At 55.0% G+C, this 21,043-nt stretch overlaps 1 protein-coding gene across 1 annotated transcript; it reads right to left on the reverse strand.

Annotated features, from left to right (window-relative positions):
- Nucleotides 1–537: 537 nt before the first annotated feature.
- On the reverse strand, nucleotides 538–15,251 carry LOC123146968 (cingulin). The gene is made up of 3 exons (XM_044566224.1): nucleotides 14,872–15,251; nucleotides 2,391–2,516; nucleotides 538–2,281 (listed from the first exon to the last, which is right to left on the reverse strand). The coding sequence occupies exons 1-3, from the start codon at nucleotides 15,160–15,162 to the stop codon at nucleotides 761–763; spliced, it is 1,938 nt and encodes a 645-aa protein (XP_044422159.1). The 5' UTR covers nucleotides 15,163–15,251; the 3' UTR covers nucleotides 538–760.
- Between the last annotated feature and the right edge of the window lie 5,792 nt (nucleotides 15,252–21,043).

Here is a 21,043-nt window from a genome sequence, read left to right on the forward strand (position 1 = left end):
GCACCGGCTAGGTTTGGTCAGTTTCTCGACCAAAGAAGATAAATGGAGGCAATATTTAGTCGAGTGTCAGTTTCTCGACCAAAGAAGATAAATGGAGGCAATATTTAGTCGAGTGGCAATCCACCGTCGCGCCCTCCGTTTTGGACTGGTGCCAGAGTGCCTTTTAACTTAACTGTACCCTTCTATCAATGAAAGATAACCAAGCTTTGCATATTCATGAAAAAAAGCAAGTTGACAACAAGAATTTGCACGGAGATCCCATTTGCCAAAATTGCCATCCCTCTTGGACTCTGATTAGAGCGGCGAAGAGGATGATGGGTGAATAAAATCCAAACAGGCCGCAGCCAAGAGAGGGATGGAAAATTAGAGCGGTGAGGGTGGAGAAAGTGGAGCGCTGTTGGCCCTCGCGCGCGACATAGAGGAACAAGGGATGGAGGCGGAAGAGTCTCTCCCCTTCACCTCTTGCTCCTCGTATCTCTCCATCTCTCTCACATTGTGGGGGTGGCAAGGTGGCCGAGCCTGAGCAGCTAACAGGAGTGAGGAATGGAGGAGGCCCTGACCTCTCATGACGTCGTTAGATCACACATCAATGACGACGCATTACTACAGATTTGTTTCAAATGTAGTGGCACTTGAACTAGGGCTAGATGAGCATAGGAATCTACCGTAGGGCTAACTGTGTAGTACACACGTTACAAGAGATGGACTTATTTCATGGCGTAGATTAAATGAAATTGCAGGTGACGAGTTCTTGGCAGCTTCAGGTTGTATGGTTGAGCACGCGGCGAAGCTGGATCTTCTGGCTCTCCATCCGAGCTTCTAGAAGCTTTGCTTTCAGGCTGTGCCTCTGGACCAGCTCCATGCAGCCTCTGAAGCCACGGTTCATCGAGTCCGGCGACGGCGAGCTCCATGGTCCCATGCTCGGGGAGCTCTGTCCCATACCCCGATCTGCAGCTTCGCCAGCGTCATAATACATACGTCTGTTCAACGAGTTTATTAGATCCACCTCCACATCCACCTGGTGGATTTCATGGTTTTCCCGAGGGCAAGGCCTCGAGAACTTTGATATTGCCGACTGTTTCTTCTCGTGCTCCACAACTTTGATATTGCTCAGGTCATTCTGCCAGACCTCCTCCGAATTGTCTCCACTCGTCCAGGAAATTCTGTCACATACATTGTTGACTGAAGGTTCGCTTCCATTCCCGTTCCGTGAAAAGCTTGAACCCTGAAAGTCTTGGTGGCTTGTAGTCTCCCAGCTGCTCCCATCTTCTATTTCACTGTCTTGGCAAGGGCTTCTATTGGTTAGGTTCTCCAGGCATACATCAGCCATTTGGCCGCTAGCTTGTTGAATTTCTAATTCATCTAGTGAAGACCTCTGCACCTTGCATCGTCCGAGCTCTTGGCTCGGGCGGATCTCCTTGAATATGGCTAATATTTCCTCCAATGCTGCAGGCGGCTCATACTTGAATTGAACCTCCAGGTCCCTCACCAAGCTAATTTCCCTTATAATTTTCTCTGCTTCTCGTACTAGAATGCTGCTGTCTCCCTTGGCACAACCCAAAGAGGCGACAAAGGCCTCAACATCCTGTTGCAATTTGCTTAGCTCACCGTATTTGTCTTCCAGAGTGAGCCTTGCATCCACAAGTTTCATCTGCACCCGCTCTTCCCGCCACACATCGGCCATCTGTAGCAACTTTCTGTCCTCATCCACCTCCTCCCGCAGTTTCACAAAGTCCCGCTCCAAGACTTCAATATCGGATTTTTGTTCCTCGACCTCCCTCACCAGTTTGTTGCACACCTCCTCAGTCATTTCCCGTGTCTTCCTCTCCTTGTCATACTCCTCCAACAGATTATTGGCTGCCAATTTGACCTCCTTCAACTCATCAACAAGCTTCAAGTTAATATTCTCTAGTTGCCTCCGGTTCTTCTTCTCATGGTCGAGGTCTGCCTTCATATCCTCAAGAATGGATTGGGCCTTCTTGTGTTCTCTCCTCCGCCAGGTTGCTTTCTCCTCCCTCAGTTTCTCCAACAAGCGGTCAAGCTGCTTCTTAGCTGAAACACGCTCAGCTTCTAGCTTGCCCACCCTATCTTGTGCACACTGGAGCTCCATCTGGATTATATTAGCATGAGTTTGCCCTTGCTGTTTTTCAATGAGATCAAGTTGGTTGGCAATCACATAGGCACCATCCAATTCACCCCCCTTTACGCTCTCAGATTTCCAATTCGTTGCATTCTCCAAGCCGGTGATCGGCATCAAACCTGAGGCGAGATGAAGTTTAACCTACACAATTAAATCCACAAAATTAATTATACACCAGTTTAGGTGCCAGTGAGCAAGCCGCGAATGAGTCAAAGCCACAGGAGCTTAACGAAGTAATTTCTAGCATTACTTTGTGGAGTTCTCCGCTGTGTTGCTCCAAAACGGAATTGGGGCTTGAAGTCTCAACCTTCAGACCATGTTTGTGACCAAGATGATCCTTCCTGAGAAGCTGGACTTGCAGATGTCTCGGTATAAACTGCCATACAAGTAAATGTGACCAAGAAGTGAGTACAGGAGCAACGAATTGTCAAAGTCTAATGAGCAATCATCCTTCATTTTCATTCGGTCAGAGCAGCAAGATGTTATATGGCTAAATGAAAAAAGATCTAAGATTTATCATAACTTCTCAGTAAAGAAAACACATAGCATATGAAGACAACAGTTATATAAAGATGTGCCGATAAAACTCTAGCAGTTCCACTGTTTGGGATCAGCCAGACTTTTTCAGCAAAGAACAGTCTCAGTGCACCGCATAACACCCTCCGAATTAAATCAGCATGAGCCAACCCACTCATCAGATATTTCTGAACCCCAACAGACAAGGAAGAATGTGTTGCTCACTTAATCGACTGCAGCAACATGGTAGCTGAAAACTAGATATAGTTGGCAATTTACATAATTAACTAACTGGACCATGAGAAATTTTGTACTGCATTGTAAGAATTAGGCACTTCACTTTAAAATACAACATGAGTGGAGAAAATGGTAGAGGAAACTTGTCAGCCAAACTTTCTCTTTGTCACAATCACAGAGTAGTACTTTACACTAAACCACCTGGTGAGGTGATAGCAACCACTAAGAGCATGGTTAATAGTATAGCCAACTGCTGGCTATACGATCTTGCCACATCATCTATAGTCAAGCTTATAGCCAGCAAGTACAATAGTTGCATATGAATATGTACTATTTTATTGATACATTGCCCACTTCCCATTTTCACAAAGTGTTTAGGAGCGCGTGCTACAGCCGGCTGTTAATCGGTAGCCCGCTTCTCTTCTCTCTCCTCCATCTCACCAAAAATATAATATTTAAGAGTTAAATACACTGCGGGTGCCTTAACTTGTCCAGTGCGGTCAGTTTGGTGCCCAAAGTTGCAAAATACACAAAACTGGTGCAATAACTTGTCCTTATGGTGCAAATACGGTGCCTCATGGCTCCCCTCCCTCCCCGCTCCTCCTAGCCCCCCCACCCTCCAGCCCAGCCGCCGGCGAATCCCCGCCGTCTGCCCACCCAGCACCTCCCCTTGCCATGGCGGCCCCAAGTGCTGACCCTGTCGAGCCCCGGGCGACCCTCTCCGACGACCGCGTGTCCTCCGGCGACCGCTGGTACGATTCGGAGAGCGAGTCCTCGGCCCGCTCGTACAGCGACGTCGCACGCACACCGCCGGCTATGCCCGCGCCGCTCGCTCTCCTCGCTCCAACACACGCCGTCGACCAGCCTCGACTGCCCGTTGCGAGCCGCATCGGCCCCCGCTCCGAGGTGCACCGTGCCCCTGGTGGCGTCCAGGTCGATGCCAACGGCTTCCAGCAGCCGCTGCGCCGGAACCGTCGCCGCCGCCCCCGCCAAGACGACGAGCCCAACACGACTCCATGCCAACGGCGCAGCCCATCCCCGGAAGAGGTCGCCGGACTCTGCTTCCGCTGCCTCGACCCTGGTCATCGTGTTCGGGACTGCACCAACGACATTCGCTGCCGCCGATGCCTGGAATCCGGCCACGACTGGCGCTCCTGCCACCCACAGCGCCGGAGAGCCGTCCGGGCCGACCCTGACCGCGCTCGCCTTGCTGCTCGGGCGCGGGCGCCCCAGGCCGCGCAGCCACCTCCGCCTCCTCCCGCCGCCTCGGCTGCTGCGCCCTTGCCGCGCGCGCCGGAGCCGGTGAGGATTATCATGTCGCATTCTGTGGAGATGGAGGAGGCCGAGGAGGTCCTGTCCCGTGCAATGGTAGCCTCCATCACCGGCAACAGGCCGACCGTGTCCGCTGCCGAGGTGGCTGATGTGCTCCTGACCTCCCTCGAGCTCGAAGACGGCGACTTCACGGTACACGCTCACCACCCCGAGGATTTCCTGATCCTGTTCAGCTCGCGCACGACCATGCGCCGCCTCAATGGAGACCATTTCATCCGCGCCCCGCGGTTCAGCCTCTCCGTCCGGCCGTGGAGCAAGCTGGCGCATGCGGGCTCTGGCCAGTTCGAGTATCGCGTCGAGCTTGAGCTTCGGGGCATCCCCGCTCAGGCCTGGCATCTATCGACTGCTGAGCACATCCTGGGGGAGAGCTGCTGGATCGAGCGGCTTCATCCCAACACGCGCTCCAGAGAGGACATGGCCACATTCCGGCTGGCAGGGCGCGCGCATGATCCGGCCAGCATCCGCCGCGCCGCTGTTCTTGAGATCGTGGAGCAGATTCCAGCAAGGGTACGTTCGGAAGCGCCTACCATCAGGACCCTCACCTACCCAATCTCCATCGCTCTTGGTTGGGCGGAGAGGATCGGAGCCCCTGCGCCTAGCAATCAGGGAAGCAATGGACCTGGCGCTGGTGACGGAGATGGCACCGGAGGCGGCGCCGGAGACGGCCACGACCATGCCCGAGGCAATGGTCCGGGCCGGGCGCGTCGACGCGGCCGCAAGCGCCGGCGTACGGAGGCGCCACTTGTCGGACGCGCGGATGGCATGACCGTAGACACCTTGGGCTAGCGCGCTAGGGGCCGCTCCGTGCGCGCTGATGGCCTGTCCGTCGCGCATGCATGGCCGGTGCCACCAACCGTCACTACGCCGCCGTCCGTACGGGTTGGGAGATGCTCCATGGGCCCATGGCCAGGTCAGCACGGTCGGGCGGATCAGCAGGGCCCCTCCAACCCACGTCAACGTGCCAGAAAAGGAAAAGGGAAAGGATGGCAAAGGCAGGCTTTGGCCGCGGGCCAGACTGGCCCTGCCGCAGCCGCTGATGGAGACGCCAGGAACGGGCAGGAGGGGACAGCGGGTGGCCCCCAGATCGATGCGTCCGCGCATCCCACCAACGCAGAACCCCGCCATGTGTCCAGCATGGCACTCCCATTGGCGGCAAGCACCCCAGAAGGATCAGGAGATTCAAACACCGCCCCATCCCCCGTGGAAGATTGCGTGGATCCCGCAACTAGCTCGCAGGATCCGAGGGACTGTCGGGACCTGCCCGATCTGCGCGAGGTGCCAGACTCGCAGCCCGTGACGGCTAGTTGGTCGGGGCAAAGCGGCTGCTCGCCAGCTGCGCCACCTGACGTGGCCACGTCTGCCCCCGCGGACCGGTCCTGCGGGACCCACGAGCGCACTACTGGGAGCGCGGATGCATGCCCCGCCACGAGCGCGGTCCCCCCTGCAGAGGCAGCCAGCCCACCACCCCCGATGATAATCATGCAAAGGCCCCAGGCCCAGCAGGCCCTGGCAAGGCCCAGCTCAGAAGTGGAAGCCCGCACGCCTGCCTCCAATGGTCGAGGCCCAATCACTCCCGCTGAGGGGCGCTTCGCTTCCCCGCCGATCACCATGAGACGATCACGGGCCCGTGCCCCCGTGTCGCAATCTTGACGCTGGGTGAATTCCTAGCGGCTGCAACCAAGCACATCGCCGCAGCCTTGCCGACGCCCAGGAGGAGGCCGCGCGGGCCTCTGAACTTCGCCCCACGCCGCGGCCAATTCATCCCCGACGGCGGCGCCCCCTACAGCCGAAAGACGCGCGCATGTCCAGATCTTGCGCACCCTGGGGATCATTGGGACGAACCAAAAGATTTCATCCGCCGAGATGCAAACCTATGAGGGCATGTTCGCAACACCCATCCCGCTCGCGGTGCTCAAGGCCATTGCTGCCCTGGTCGATCGAGAGATCCTGGAGGGTTTGACCAGCCTGCCGACCACACCGGCACGGGTCGAGGTTGCGTGTGAAACCTAGGAGTGGCGCACGGTTTCGCTCGTCGATCCAATATTCATGGATCACGGCCTCAGGATTGTAGTGTGGAATGTGCGTGGCCTTAACGCACGCGCTCGGCGCTTTGCCGCCTGCTCGCTGTTGGACACCACGGCTGCCTCCATTGTATGCCTATAGGAAACAAAGATGGAATTGCTCTGCTCGTCTGTTGTGCTCGACACCCTTGGCTCGGAATTTGATGATTACACATACCTCCCGGCGAATGGCACGCGAGGCGGCATTCTTCTGGCTTGGAAGAGCAGGGTTGTATCTATCACGCACCCTCTGTTCACCACAAACGCCCTCACCGCCACGGTGACCACGGCCACGGGCGTACCCTGGTGGCTTTCGGTCGTGTACGGACCCCAGGATGACGCGGACAAAATTGCGTTCCTGCAAGAGCTCCGGGACATCCGTGCGGCTTGCCCCGGACCATGGATGCTATGCGGAGACTTCAACCTCATCCTACATGACGAGGACAAGAGCAATGGCAACTTGAATAGGCGAATGATGGGCAGGTTTCGCCACCTTGTCAATGATCTCGCCCTGAAAGAAATTTACCTCAATGGGCGCCGCTTTACATGGTCCAACGAGCAGTCCCCGCCTACCCTGGTGCACCTAGATCGCGTGCTCTGCACCTCGGACTGGGAAGACGCACACGGCGAGTGCCATCTCCGCTGCCTTGCGTCCGTCGTCTCGGATCATTGCCCGCTGCTGTTAGACTGCGCACCCATGCCCACGGCGTACAGGCGCTTCCATTTTGAGGATTTCTGGCTCAGGCTAGATGGATTTCAGGACACGGTGGCCGCGGCCTGGGGCTCGGTTTTACGACCCGGACCCCTTTCACCGCTTGATGTTGCGCCTTCAGGCCACAGCCCGTAGACTCACCAGCTGGAGTGCCAAGTCTACTGGCAGCTGTTATGGCCGGCCGGCTTAGGCCCGCAAGTTATCTTAGTTTTTATTTTCAGATTAGGCAAGTTATCTTAGGCAAGTTATCTTAGGTTGATTCTTCTACAAGTTATCTAGGATATAAATATAGGTTGTAAGACTCTTTTTGAGGGCAAGCAATAAGAAGAATATTATCTCCTATTGCCCGGCTCCCTGAGGAGCCGGAACCCTAGCCGCCAACAGCCCTAGCCGCCGCCGTTCTCCTAGCCGCGACGGCGCCCTGCCGCCGGCGCGCCCGATCCTCGCCACGTCTCCCTCCATCCTTCCCTTACCACCTACGCCCTAGACCTGGTAGAGTACTTGATCCTACCAATTTGGTATCAGGTAACCGGGTTTCGACCATGTCTCCGCCAATTCCACCGCCACCACCACCGCTGCCCGCCAACTCCTCCACCACCGCCGCCTCTGCGCCGGGCGTCACGGCCTCGCTCTCGGCGGGCACCACTGCGTCGCTCTCAGCGCCGGTCCTAACGGCACCCGGCACCACGCCGGGCCAAGGGCAGCCACAGGCCCCCGTCCAACACTCGTCGCCGCCATCACCTCCCCCGCAGCCGCAACAGTTCACGCCGGAGGCCATGGCGGGCGTCCTCAACGACCTCGTCACCGCGGTTCAAGGGATCCGCCTCTACCTGGCAGGTCCGTACGGGCCGCCCCCACCACTCCATCCAGCCATGGCCGCGGGTCAGCAGGCGCTTCCGTGGTACTCGGCATCGGGGGCCATCACCGGACTCCATCCAGCCATGGCCGCGGGTCAGCAGGCGCTTCCGTGGTACTCGGCACCGGGGGCCGTCACCGGAGGCTACCCGGCGCTCCTCGCCCCAGCGGCCGCACGGCCGCCTTGGGCGCAGTGGCCGCCGCAGATCGCGCCGGCAGCCCCGCCACTTCTCGCCACCACGGGGCCGCAGTGGCCCACATGGACCGCGCCGGCCGCGCCGTCCTCCGTCGCGCCCTACCTTCCAGCGGCCTCGGAGCAGGGTCCTCCACCGGCCCCGCCCAGCCCTAACCTGGGCACCGGCGCCTCGGAGCAGGGCCAGACCCAGCAGCTTCTTCCGGCGTCACCGCCGGCCCCCACGCCGCAGGCGCCGGTGCAGCTCCACCAGGCGCCGCCGCCATCGACAGTACCACCACCCGCGCCTAGGGCTACGGGTCGGCCCCTGCACCAGGTGCAGTTTCCACCGTCACCATCGCCGATCCCCGCTTGGGCGACCGGCTCGTCTTCGGGGCTGGTCTACTCCACGGCGCCGGAACACCCGACGCCCTCCCTGCGGTTTGATCACCCCTCCAGCTCGGCGAACTACGCCCCGGCGCTTCCCGACCCAGCATACGCGCCGGCGGCAACTACGGCCGCCCCCGGGCACGGCGGGCCGACACCCCCTCGCTTCGCCAAACTGGACTTCGCCACCTACGAGGGCACGGAGGACCCCCTCAACTGGCTCAACCAGTGCGAGCAGTTCTTTTGAGGGCAGCGGACGCTCACTTCGGATCGCACCTGGCTCGCGTCCTATCATCTTCGAGGCGCAGCGCAGACCTGGTACTACGCCCTCGAGCAGGACGAGGGCGGCATGCCACCATGGGAGCGCTTCCGGGAACTCTGTCTCCTCCGGTTCGGGCCTCCTATCCGCGGGAGCCGACTGGCGGCCCTCGGCCGCTTACCCTTCACATCCACGGTGCAGGACTACGCCGACCGCTTCCAGGCCCTGGCGTGCCACGCGCCGGGCGTCTCCGCAACTCAGCGCGCCGAGTTATTTGTGGGCGGTCTACCGGACCATATCCGTGTGGACGTGGAGCTTCGGGGACCCCAGGATCTCCAGTCGGCCATGTATTACGCCCGCGCATTCGAGCGCCGCGCGGTGGCCATCCAGCAGGAATCACCGTCCCAAACTGCTGGGTCGCTACCCGGACCGGATTCCGCGCAGGGTCGGCCTGTGCAGGCTTCTGCGGCACCCCTCGCCGGGACCGCGGGGCGCCCGTTCCGCCGGCTCACCCCGGCTGAGATACTCGAGCGTCGCCGCCAAGGGTTGTGCTTCAACTGCGACGAACCCTACAAGCCCGGCCACGCCTGCCCGCGACTCTTCTACCTGGAGGTGGCAGACTACATTCCGGAGGACGCCGTCGCCGCCGACCTGGCCGCCCCAGATGTCGAGAAGGTGTTTGACGCTGGTTGATTACCTCAAAGAGTTCAAGCAAGCGCTTCCCCACCTTACAGCTCGAGGACGAGCTGTTTGTGCAGGCGGGGAGAAGTGTTATGGCCGGCCGGCTTAGGCCCGCAAGTTATCTTAGTTTTTATTTTCAGATTAGGCAAGTTATCTTAGGCAAGTTATCTTAGGTTGATTCTTCTACAAGTTATCTAGGATATAAATATAGGTTGTAAGACTCTTTTTGAGGGCAAGCAATAAGAAGAATATTATCTCCTATTGCCCGGCTCCCTGAGGAGCCGGAACCCTAGCCGCCAACAGCCCTAGCCGCCGCCCTTCTCCTAGCCGCGACGGCGCCCTGCCGCCGGCGCGCCCGATCCTCGCCACGTCTCCCTCCATCCTTCCCTTACCACCTACGCCCTAGACCTGGTAGAGTACTTGATCCTACCAGCAGCATTCGGGACCGAATGGCCATTTCCCGCGAGCTCATATCACGGTTCGACAAGGCCCAGGAGGACCGCGCTCTATCACCGCCTGAAGACTGGCTGAGGAAGCACCTCAAGATCACATACCTTGGCCTTGCGTCCCTGGAGCGCACCATTGCCAGGCAGCGCGCGCGCATTGCCACGATCAAGGAGGGCGACGCCAATACAGGTTTCTTCCATCGGCAATGCTCTTTTCGCCGACAGAAGAATCGAGTATACAGCCTCGCAGTGGATGGGCACATACTCACAGACCAGGACACGATGGCGCGAGCTGCTTTTGAGCATTTTGACAGGATACTGGGCTCGGCTGCAGACAGGGAGCTCACGTTGGAGTTGGACCAGCTCATCGAGCCTTGCGACCTCTCCAGCTTGGATGCACCATTCACCGTGGAGGAGGTCTGGGACGAGATCAAACGCCTCCCCGCCAGCAAGGCGCCGGGACCTGACGGGTTCACCGTCGAATTCTTGCGGGCCTGCTGGACAACTGTCCGACACGACTTCATGGATGTATTCCAGCAGCTGTTCGAGATGAGAGGCCGCGGCTTCCACAAGCTGAACCAAGCCCTGATGACCCTGCTCCCCAAGTGAGCCGATGCCCAACAGCTAAGCGACTACCGGTCGATTTGCTTGATACATCTTGTGGCCAAGCTCTTCGCCAAGGTCCTCTCGTTACGCCTCGCCCCGAGGCTAGATGTTCTAGTCAACCGGAACCAAAACGCATTCATCCAGGGCCGGAGCCTCCACGATAACTTTATCCTGGTCAAGCAATCTCTACGGATGCTACACCAGCTAGGGGCTCCCCGGATCATGCTGAAGCTCGACTTAACGCGCGCCTTCGACACCATATCATGGCCATTTCTTTTTGAGGTCCTGCGACAATACGGGTTCGGAGACAGATTCATGGAGTGGCTCGCAATCCTGCTTTCGACAGCGAGCACTCGCGTCCTGCTGAATGGAGAGCCAGGCCCTCCCATATGGCATCGCGCTGGCCTGAGACAAGGCGACCCCGTGTCCCCCCAGCTCTTCGTGCTCGCCGTGGACACGCTTGGCAGGCTGATGCGCCGGGCTATGGAAGCCGGCATCCTGCGGCAGCTACATCCCAGGCGCCCCATCCCAGCGATCTCTCTCTATGCGAATGATGTGATGCTATTCTGCCACGCCACACCGGAGGATGTTGCCGCCATCAAAGGAATCCTAACCTTATTCGGCAAGGCGAGCGGGCTGCTGGTGAACTACGCCAAGAGCTCGGCCACCACCCTGCATGGCGACCCGACGGCCGATGAGGCGACCTCCCAGCTTGGATGCCCGGTAGCGCAGCTCCCCATATCTTACCTCGGCATTCCGCTGACGACACGTCGACCCACTGCCACCCAGCTGCAGCCCCTCGTCGACTCGGTGGCTGCCAGACTCCCGACTTGGAAAGCGTGGCTCATGAACAAGGCTGGGCGGCTCGCCCTGGTCAAGTCCGTTCTGTGCGCGATTCCCGTGCACCAGCTGCTCGCGTTAGCCCCGCCTAAGAAAACATTGAAGCAGCTGGAGAAGATCCTGAGAGGTTTCCTGTGGGCCGGCCGCGCCATTGCCAATGGCGGACACTGCCACGTCAATTGGCGCCATGTATGCAGACCCATCGAGTACGGCGGCCTCGGGGTCCGTGACCTTGAACGCGCTGGGTTGGCACTGCGCATACGATGGATGTGGCTTGCCCGCGTGGACCCTGACCGCGCCTGGCAAGGGCTCGACATGCAATTCACTAATGAGGAGCGAGCAATGTTCTCTACATCAACCACCATGAGCATCGGCAATGGTTTGACGGCACTGTTCTGGGAGGATCGCTGGATCAACGGGCAGTCTGTCCTTGACATCGCCCCATTACTCCACCAATGCATCCCCAAGCAGCGACGAAAAGCACGGACGGTTGCCGATGGGCTAGCTAACAACACCTGGGCGCGCGATATCCAGGGGACACTGGGGCTGCATGAGATAGGCCAATACCTGCTCTTCTGGCATGCTGTGAGCCACACCACCCTTTCTAACGAGCCGGACCGCTTACTCTGGAGGTGGACGGCCAACGGCCGCTACTCGGCGCAATCATGCTATGCGGCAAGTTTCCAGGGTTCTACACGATGCCCCTCATGGCAGCTGGTATGGAAAACCTGGGCACCACCAAGGGTGAAGTTCTTTCACTGGTTGGCAGCCCAAGATCGCTGCTGGACGGCCGAAAGACTCGGCAGGCGTGGGCTGGATCATCACCCCAGGTGTCTCCATTGCGACCAGGCAGTCGAAACGCTACAGCACCTGCTCCTGGCCTGCCCTTTTGCACGCCAGACATGGCACACCATTCTCAACTGGCTCCAATTGCCGGCCCAGCCGCCTGATCAAGAGCCCAGCGTCATGGAGTGGTGGCGGCGCGCAAGGGAGGGAACACCACCGGCGCAGCGCAAAGCCCTCAAGTCTATCACTTTGCTCGTCCCATGGATGATATGGAAGCACCGGAATGCATGCGTCTTCGACAATGCTACACCATCCATCGCAACACTAGTGGATAGGATCAAAGAGGAGGCCCGATGTTGGGCAAAGGCAGGCGCCCAGGGGCTTCGGGTTGTCCTGCCCACAACCTGGGATGTACACTGACCAATTACAAAAACATGTAACGACACACCTCCTAGGAGGCCTTCCATCTTTTCAATGAAATGAAACGCAAAGGCTTTTTGCGTTTTCTCGAAAAAATACGGTGCCTCATGTACGTATCCGGGTGCATCAGTGTATGTTCTGCCTGTGTGGCATGCCAGTGGGTGAGCGATGGATGTCCCACGCATGAGGATTTTTGACAGGAACCCCTCATATTTTTACAACTGCCATTGGCTGGCAGTGGGCCGCGATTTGTACAGCCCACCGAAGATTACCACCAGGTTAGACTCTACTTAATGAACATATTTTACCTAGACACTATATATCACATCGCTACTTACCTCTTCAAACGTTCCTCTTATATATTTATTTAAATATATGGCGCTCTTATGGGCCCGTACATGTATTTTCCATGTTTATTATTTCTGTTTGAAAAAAAGAAATGTAAGAAAATATTACAACTGCCATAAACTTAAAGAAAGTGTTAGTGCATTTCAAAAAAAAGTTCAACGTATCTTTCAAAAAAATAGGTGTATTAAGAAATTGTAAACTTTTTTTTCCAATAATGATCATCATGCATTCAAAAAATTGACAACATCTATTTCAAAATGATGTCCAACATGTATTACAAAATTATTGTGTAAAATTATTCTTACATTTCTACAAACACGTTTAACATGTTTTAACACATTTATAAAACTTTTTACACATTGATTTTTAATACTCGTTGAACAGTTTTCATAATACAATTTTGTCAATTTTTAATAATTATGTATTCTAAAAATACAATGAAGATACACACTATCTACGTGCTTGTGGTCCTGACTGAAGATATTTTTTTACAATATTTGATTATATACGTTGAACTATTTATATCGACATAAACTTTGAAAAACGTTCATGTTTAGCTATTTAAACTACACAATAACGAAAATAGAATAAAGATTTAAATAGACAATAATGACATATTGATAATTATTGTATTTTTATATGAGAAATTTTACATATCATAAAAACCTAAAGGTAACTTGAAAAAAGCGTAAATAACGTGGATTGCATAGCGAAAGGTAGAAGAGCTATATAGGTTTCCAGGGAACAGTTGGTCACAAAGTATTATTCGGCCTGGTGGCTAGTGTGCAGGCAATTTAATGTATTTAATCATACTGATATGTGGGACCTACGTTTGTCTTTCCCACATAGCTAATTAAAATATGCGGGGGGGGGGGGGGGGGGGGGGGTTCTGAAAAAAAAACGCATGCGCAAGTCATCCAGCACCTCACCGGCTGCCTGCCACTGACGTGTGGGCCAACGTCAGGCATGGTGTACACTCGAATACGTACGGAGGCACCATATTTGCATAATAGGACAAGTTATAGCACCAGTTTTATGTATTTTATAACTTTGGGCACCAAACTGACCGCACTAGACAAGTTAAGGCACCCAAAGTGTATTTAACTCAATATTTAAAGTCTTATAACCCGCCTACATCATCCTATTGCACTTGCTCTAAGACTAGTCACAATGGGAGTAACTTAACTAGTAACATCACACATTTCAATACAAGATTGTTTATGTGGCAGCTAATTAATGAGGAGAGAGGGGTTTGTGGTAACTTAGCTAGTTACTGTAACATCACGCATTTCAAGGCATAATGAGTCTATAGCCTAATAAATGAACTCTTCATGATACCACTCATATGTTACTACCCACTATGGAGGTAGTAAGATAGACTAGTAACATCGGCAAGTTACTACTCTATGTTACTCCCCACTGTGAGCAGTCTAAGCACCCAATAAAGTGATGCACCAATAAACACCAGGAGACAAACCGATAACTCCTACTCCCTCCGTTCCGAATTACTTGTCTTAGATTTGTCTAGATACGGAGGTATCTAGCACTAAAATGAGTCTAAATACATCCGTATCTAGACAAATCCAAGACAAGTATTTCGGAACGGAGGGAGTACATGAAGAACCTTGCAAGGACAAGGTACATGCATACACTAATGTTCAATGCCAGACGCGTAGGTGTGAGGGGCGGGGGGTGGGGGAGAGGGGAAGATCACATGAGCAAGATTAGCTCACAAGAAATGCGCCCATGGACGGGCGGCCAATTAATGCCACTCCCAACGATCGCTCGCATAGCTAACACCAATAAATGTGGGGATCTATGCTTCGATTTGGTAGCACCCGACGCCTCAACGGCCGGCCATTAACTGCTGCCCACCACGAGCAAGAACGGATGGTTGTACGGTAGTGCACTAGATAGCGCGCTTTAATGCGGGCATCGGCGTCCCAGATTCACCTCCGGTACGCCAGATTAGCGACGACATTAGCGATAATTCAAGCATACAGTTGGCTATAATTCATCCAGGGTTTAGCATTTTCTTCATTGGAGAAGATGTCATAGGGATGGCATTATGTACCTCGAGGCCGACACGAGATTTTCCCTGGTGCTCTGCGGCGGGCGCCTCCTCCGGCGGCCACAGGCGCCACACCGCGGCCGCGAGCCGCCTCACGGACGAAGCCCTCGGCGCCTTCTGCTCGTTGACGCCCTCCTGGCTCTCCCTGACGCTCCATCGCAGCTTCGGGGTACAGGACCCGCCTCGGCGACCGCTGGTAGCAGAGGAGGAGTTGACGGATGCGGGGGCGATGGGGTTTTCCAGAAGACGCTGGCGGCGGCTCGGAGCGCGGAGCGAGGTGGCGGGACGCGGCATTGTGGGGGTTAGGGTTCCGGCGGCGGTGTAAGCATGGGGGCGGAGAGGAGAGCCGTTGGAGGCAGGGCCGGCCCACAGCTATACTGGGCCCAGGGGCAAGTCAAGAATAAGGGGCCCTTCTTCACACACAAAGTCTCAAAAAAATTGTAGTACTTCATATACATAACTATTGACCGACTAAGAGCACTGTATGAGATATCTAAAGCTAATGCATAACCTGACATTTGTTTCTGGATTCTCTCCATTCTGCCATGTTCTTCAACAAAAAACGAATAACTCATCTTTTCCAAACTATCCTACAGAAGGCATAGTAAAGCAATCTGAGTATTTCATGTTTATACCAATACCATGACGATCAGAACTTAACATGATACTAGCAGAAAAATACTTAGACATGTAACTAAACAAGCTGCATTAAAATATTTAATACAGATAACAAAAGAATGTGGAAACAGATTAATGTGGATGTACTACGTAGCTAGCTTGATCGGCAGGCCACAGCAGTCAGCACGAACAAGAAGATGATACCATGAAGTGAATAAAATTGCTCCCTTATCCTAAGGTCCTGAGCAAGAGCAAAAGAAGATCCATGCAGATATGGTCGATGTGATATGTGGAATCTTTGAATTGAGGAACAAGATTACAGGAAATAAGAACACGTACCATCTCGGTCTCTCCAACATCTAGTTGATGGGGAGTGAGCAGAACGTTGAGAAGGAATGAGAATTGACCGGGGAATGGATTCACGCCTTCTGTATCCATTAATAGGTAGATGAGACCTTGGAATCGAAGAGGAGTTTAAGGGGCGGCGCTGTACTAGGAGTTCGCGATTTGAGGAAGCAGAGGAGTCCAGGAGTAAACAGAGGAGAATGATGGTCATGGGTGCAGTGCAAACGGCGGACTCTCATTAGCCATCGATTCCTTCATGGGGCTGGCGAGTTGGGCCTTTTTTCCCGCTGTTTATCAATTACTGAAGGAACATTACCTGGGCTGGGGCCCCTGCCTGCTCGGGGCCCAGGGCGGGTGCCCCATTTGCCCGGGCTATGGGCCGGGCCTGGTTGGAGGAGGCGGCGGCGAGCGAAATGAGAGGAGGGGCTGTGGGACGGAGTGACCGATGAAAAGACAGTCAATGAAGACAGGACCACGGTCTAGTTGGGACTTTCTCTAGGAAAGACATTCAATGAAGAAAGGACCACTGTTTAGTTGGGACTTTCTCTAGTTGGATAGTTTTGTTGTGAGCCTCCTTGGCATATATATAGAAGTACAATCATCTATTTAGAGTACAAGATAAGGCAGAACAAATCCTAGTCTATCTTATCTTTCCTAATAAACATTATACTCAACACCCCCCGCAGTCACAACGGTAGCGACACAGACGGTGAGACTGGAGAAGAATCCAAAGGCAAGACGACGGACACACCCCCACAGTGTCGATGCATCGCGGAGTTGTGGCTGGAGTGGAAACCGACGAGGTTGCTCAAGCAAGGCGGTAGCCTTTTGTGTTGTTTGTCGATGTAGCCGAGAGCGTGGGTGGTGTAGCCGTAGTCGAGGTAGTCGTGTGAAGAATTCCATGGTCGATGTCGAGTCGGGGTGGCCAGTATCGAGGAAGCCGCTGTGAAGCCGCGGGCGCAAGGGGACGCCGAGTTAGCATGGGTGTGGTGGTGTCGAAGTAGTGGTGCGCCGGGAAGAAGATGTGGTTGACGACGCGTTGCGGCGGGTTTGCCAAGCCCGGGGACACATCGTGGACGAAGGCATGCACTGGTGTTGCCAACACCGGGCATGCGTAGACGGACGAAGACGAAGTTGACGAAGCGCCGACCAGGCTTGCCAGGCCCGAGGACACGTCGTGGATGAATGCGCGCATCGGTGTTGCCAGCACTGGGCATGCGTAGACTGGGACCTGCACGAGCTGTACACCATGTCGAAGCAGTCGGAGAGGCCAGCAGAGAAGGACTCGACGACGGTTGCGGCACCAATCGGCAAGGGGCCAATGTCGCCCGCGGTTGTCGGGGTAGATGAAGCGTTCGGGGTAGATGACGGCGACGCTGGTGACGGGCTGGTGCTGGACGAAGACGAAAGGGGTGGACGGGCGGCTGCGACGGCTACGGAGATAGCGGCGACGACGGCCAAAGAAGAGCGGTGGCAGCGGCCTGACGGCGGCAGCTAGGTTAGGAGTGCGGCGGCGGTGCTCAAAGTAGGCGAAGAACCCTGACAGTGTGACGAAGACTGGCGCGGACAATGGTGTTCCCGCGCCAAGGAAGATGGCGCGGCGCATACCACGGGAGGTCGACGCGCAATGACGGCGCAGTGGACCGCGGGCCACGGCGCTACGACCCGAAGGGGCGATGCAGCAGCGGCGAGCAGGTCGGGGCGACGATAGGAAGACCTTGGGGCGGCGGCGGGGACCGCGGGCCGCGACGCGACGACCTGAAGGGGCAATGCAGCGGCGAAGCACTGGTCGGTGTAACCGCGGGGACGGCCTCGAGGCGATGGCTGGGACTGCATATCGCGGCACTACAGCCCATAGGGGCGATGCGCGAGTCGATGCAGCCGCGAGGAGAACCACAAGGCGACGGCACTGCAGCCGGATGGGGCGACACAGCGACAACCCGTTGCTCGCTCGGCGGAGGGGCGCACTGAACTCAGGGACAATCTTCACGGGACCTGCAGAGGCACGCGCAGCCGATGGGCCAGGTTGGTCGCGCGACGTAGATGGGGGGATCGCGACAACGAGCGGGTGATCAAGCTGATCGCGCACGAGGTCAGGGACGCCGCTCGGTGGAGGCGTGGTGGCGGCGGAGTATGAGATGAGGCCGGTGACGACAGACGGCGTGGGACGTCGTGTGAACGAGCTTGTCAGCACCGACACCTGGGTTGCCAAACCAGCGCCGGCGCCCGGGCAGCGGCGCCCGAGTTGACGCAGCCGACGAGCTTGATGCAGCCGAGGATGAGGCCAGTGAGGTAGACCGCCGAGCCGCCGTGCAGATGCGGCGAAGACGGGTGACGTGGATCGATGGGCGGGCCGGCGCGCGAGCGACGGCTATGATTGGTCGTCGCATGGTGCGAGGCCGCCGGGTCGCGGCGATGCAGGTTTCCTGGTCGGAGTAGGGCGGTGACGGCCGGCGTAGGGCGAGGAGCGGACCGACACGCGGACGACGGCTGGCCTTGATGGGCCGCCTTGGCGCGCGTGGACGTCGGGTCAGAGGAGAGGCCGGCTGGTCACACCAGGGTTGGAGTAAAGGTGCACGAGGGTCGACGCAAACCGATCAAGATTAGATCGGAAAACCGAAAAGAGAAACGCCGATCAGAACGACCGGCGAGAGAGCGAAAAAAACCGAAGCAAGGACTCAGAAAAAAGACTCTTGTGACGCCCCCGATTTAACCGTACACTAATCATACACGTAAACATGTACGATCAAGATTAAGGACTCACGGGAAGATATCACAACACAGCTCTACAAATAAAATAAGTCATACAAGTATCATATTAGAAGCCAGGGGGCTCGAGGGCTCGAATACAAGAGCTCGATCATAGACGAGTCAGCAGAAGCAACAATATCTGAGTACAAACATAAGTAAACAAGTTGCCATAAGATGGCTAGCACAAATTGGGATACAAATCGAAAGAGGTGCAGGCCTCCTGTCTGGGATTCTCCTAAACTACTCCTGGTCGTCGTCAGCGGCCTACACGTAGTAGTAGGCACCTCCAGTGTAGTAGGAGTCGTCGACGACGGTGGTGTCTGGCTCCTGGACTCCATCATCTGGTTGCAGCAATCGGTTATAGAAAAGGGAAAAAGGGAGCAAAGCAACCGTGATTACTCATCCAAAGTACTCACAAGCAAGGAGCTACACTATATATGTATGCATTGGTATCAAATGAAAAAGGGATAGCATATGTGGACTGAACTACAGAATGTCGGAATAAGAGGGAGATAGCTAGTCCTATCGAAGACTACGCTTCTGGCGGCCTTCATCTTGCAGCATGTAGAAGAGAGTAGATTGAAGTCCTCCAAGTAGCATCGCATAGCATAATCCTATCCGGCGATCCTCCCCTCGTCGCCCTGTGAGAGAGCGATCACCGGGTTGTATCTGGCACTTGGAAGGGTGTATTTTATTAAGTATCCGGTTCTAGTTGTCATAAGGTTAAGGCACAACTATGGGTCATCCTTTTACTGAGGGACACGGCTATTCAAATAGATCAACTTCCCTGCACGGGTGCACCACATTTTCCAACACACTCGATCCCCTTTGGCCGGACACACTTTCCTGAGTCATACCCGGCCTCGGAAGATCAACACGTCGCAGCCCTACCTAGGCACAACAAAGAGGTCAGCACACCGGTCTAAATCCTATGGCGCAGGGGTCTGGGCCCATCACCCATTGCACACCTGCATGTTGTGTGGACGGCCGGAAGCAGACCTAGCCTCCCTAATACAAGAGAAGGCGTTCCAGTCCAATCTGGCGCGCGCCTCTCAGTCGCTGACGTCACGAAGGCTTCGGTTGATACCACGACGTCGAGTGCCCATAACTATTCCCGCGTAGTTGGTTAGTGCTTATAGGCCAGTGGCCAGAGTCAGATCAAATACCAAGATCTCGTTAAGAGTGCTATTTTTGAAATAACCGCGGACGCCGACCAGGGCCAGACCCACCTCTCTCCTAGGTGGTCTCAATCTACCCTGTCGCTCCGCCACAAAGATTCACTCAGAGGGCCGTCGGGACAAGCGTCCTTTCAGAACCAATCTGCGAATCACTCGCGGGTACTCTTCGAGCCGACCCGTCTTTAGTCACCACAAGTATCATATATTTTGTATAAGTATATACCTGTGATCACCTCCCGAGTGATCACGACCCGATAGTATAGCATGGCAGACAGACAGGAATGTAGGGCCACTGATGATAAACTAGCATCCTATACTAAGCAATTAGGATTGCAGGTAAGGTATCAATAACTGTAGCAACAATGACAGGCTATGCATCAGGATAGGATTAACGAAAAGCAGTAACATGCCACACTACTCTAATGCAAGCAGTAGAGAGAAGAATAGGCGATATCAGGTGATCAAGGGGGGGGGGGCTTGCCTGGTTGCTCTGGCAAGTAGGGGTCGTCAACGACGTAGTCGATCGGGGCACCAGCAGCGGCGTCAGTCTCGTAGTCTACCGGAGAGAAGAGGGGGAAGAAACAATGAATACAATGCAAAAAGATGCATATCAATGCATGACATGACAATTAACGGTGCTAGGTGCACCCTAACGCAGTAGGTGGTGATACCGGTGAAGGGGAAAAACAACCGGGAAAATATCTCCGGTGTTTCACGTTTTCGGACAGATGAACCGGAGGGGGAAAGTTGTGTGTTTGCTATGCTAGGGATGTGTGGCAGACAAATGAGCTGTGTATCCGGATCCGTCTCGTCATTCTGAGCAACTTTCATTTACAAAGTTTTTCCATCCGAGTTACAGTTTATTTTATATTGATTTTAAAAGATTTAAATCATTTTAGCATTTATTTAATTATTTTAATCCAACATTATCCAGAATAGTGTTTGCTGACATCAGCATGACGTCAGCATGACATCAGTAGTCAAACAGCCAGGTGACTAAGTCAAACTGACATGTGGGTCCCACTGTCATACTCTGATTAATTAACTAGCAGTTAATTAGGTTAATTAGTGATTAGGTTAATCTAATTATGATTAATTAAAAATATTGTAATTATTATTTATTTATTTACTATTTTTAAATGTTTAATTAATTTTTTAAAATGTTCTGGGGTCGGGCCCCACATGTCATTGGCACCAGGGGGCATAGCGGGTGCGGGCTACGGGCGAAGGGCGTGCGGGCACAGCCCGAACATGGACGTTGCGGGGCAGTTGGTGGGAGCGAG

Source organism: Triticum aestivum, chromosome 7A, assembly GCF_018294505.1.
Source record: "Triticum aestivum cultivar Chinese Spring chromosome 7A, IWGSC CS RefSeq v2.1, whole genome shotgun sequence".
Classification (NCBI taxonomy): Eukaryota; Viridiplantae; Streptophyta; class Magnoliopsida; order Poales; family Poaceae; genus Triticum; species Triticum aestivum.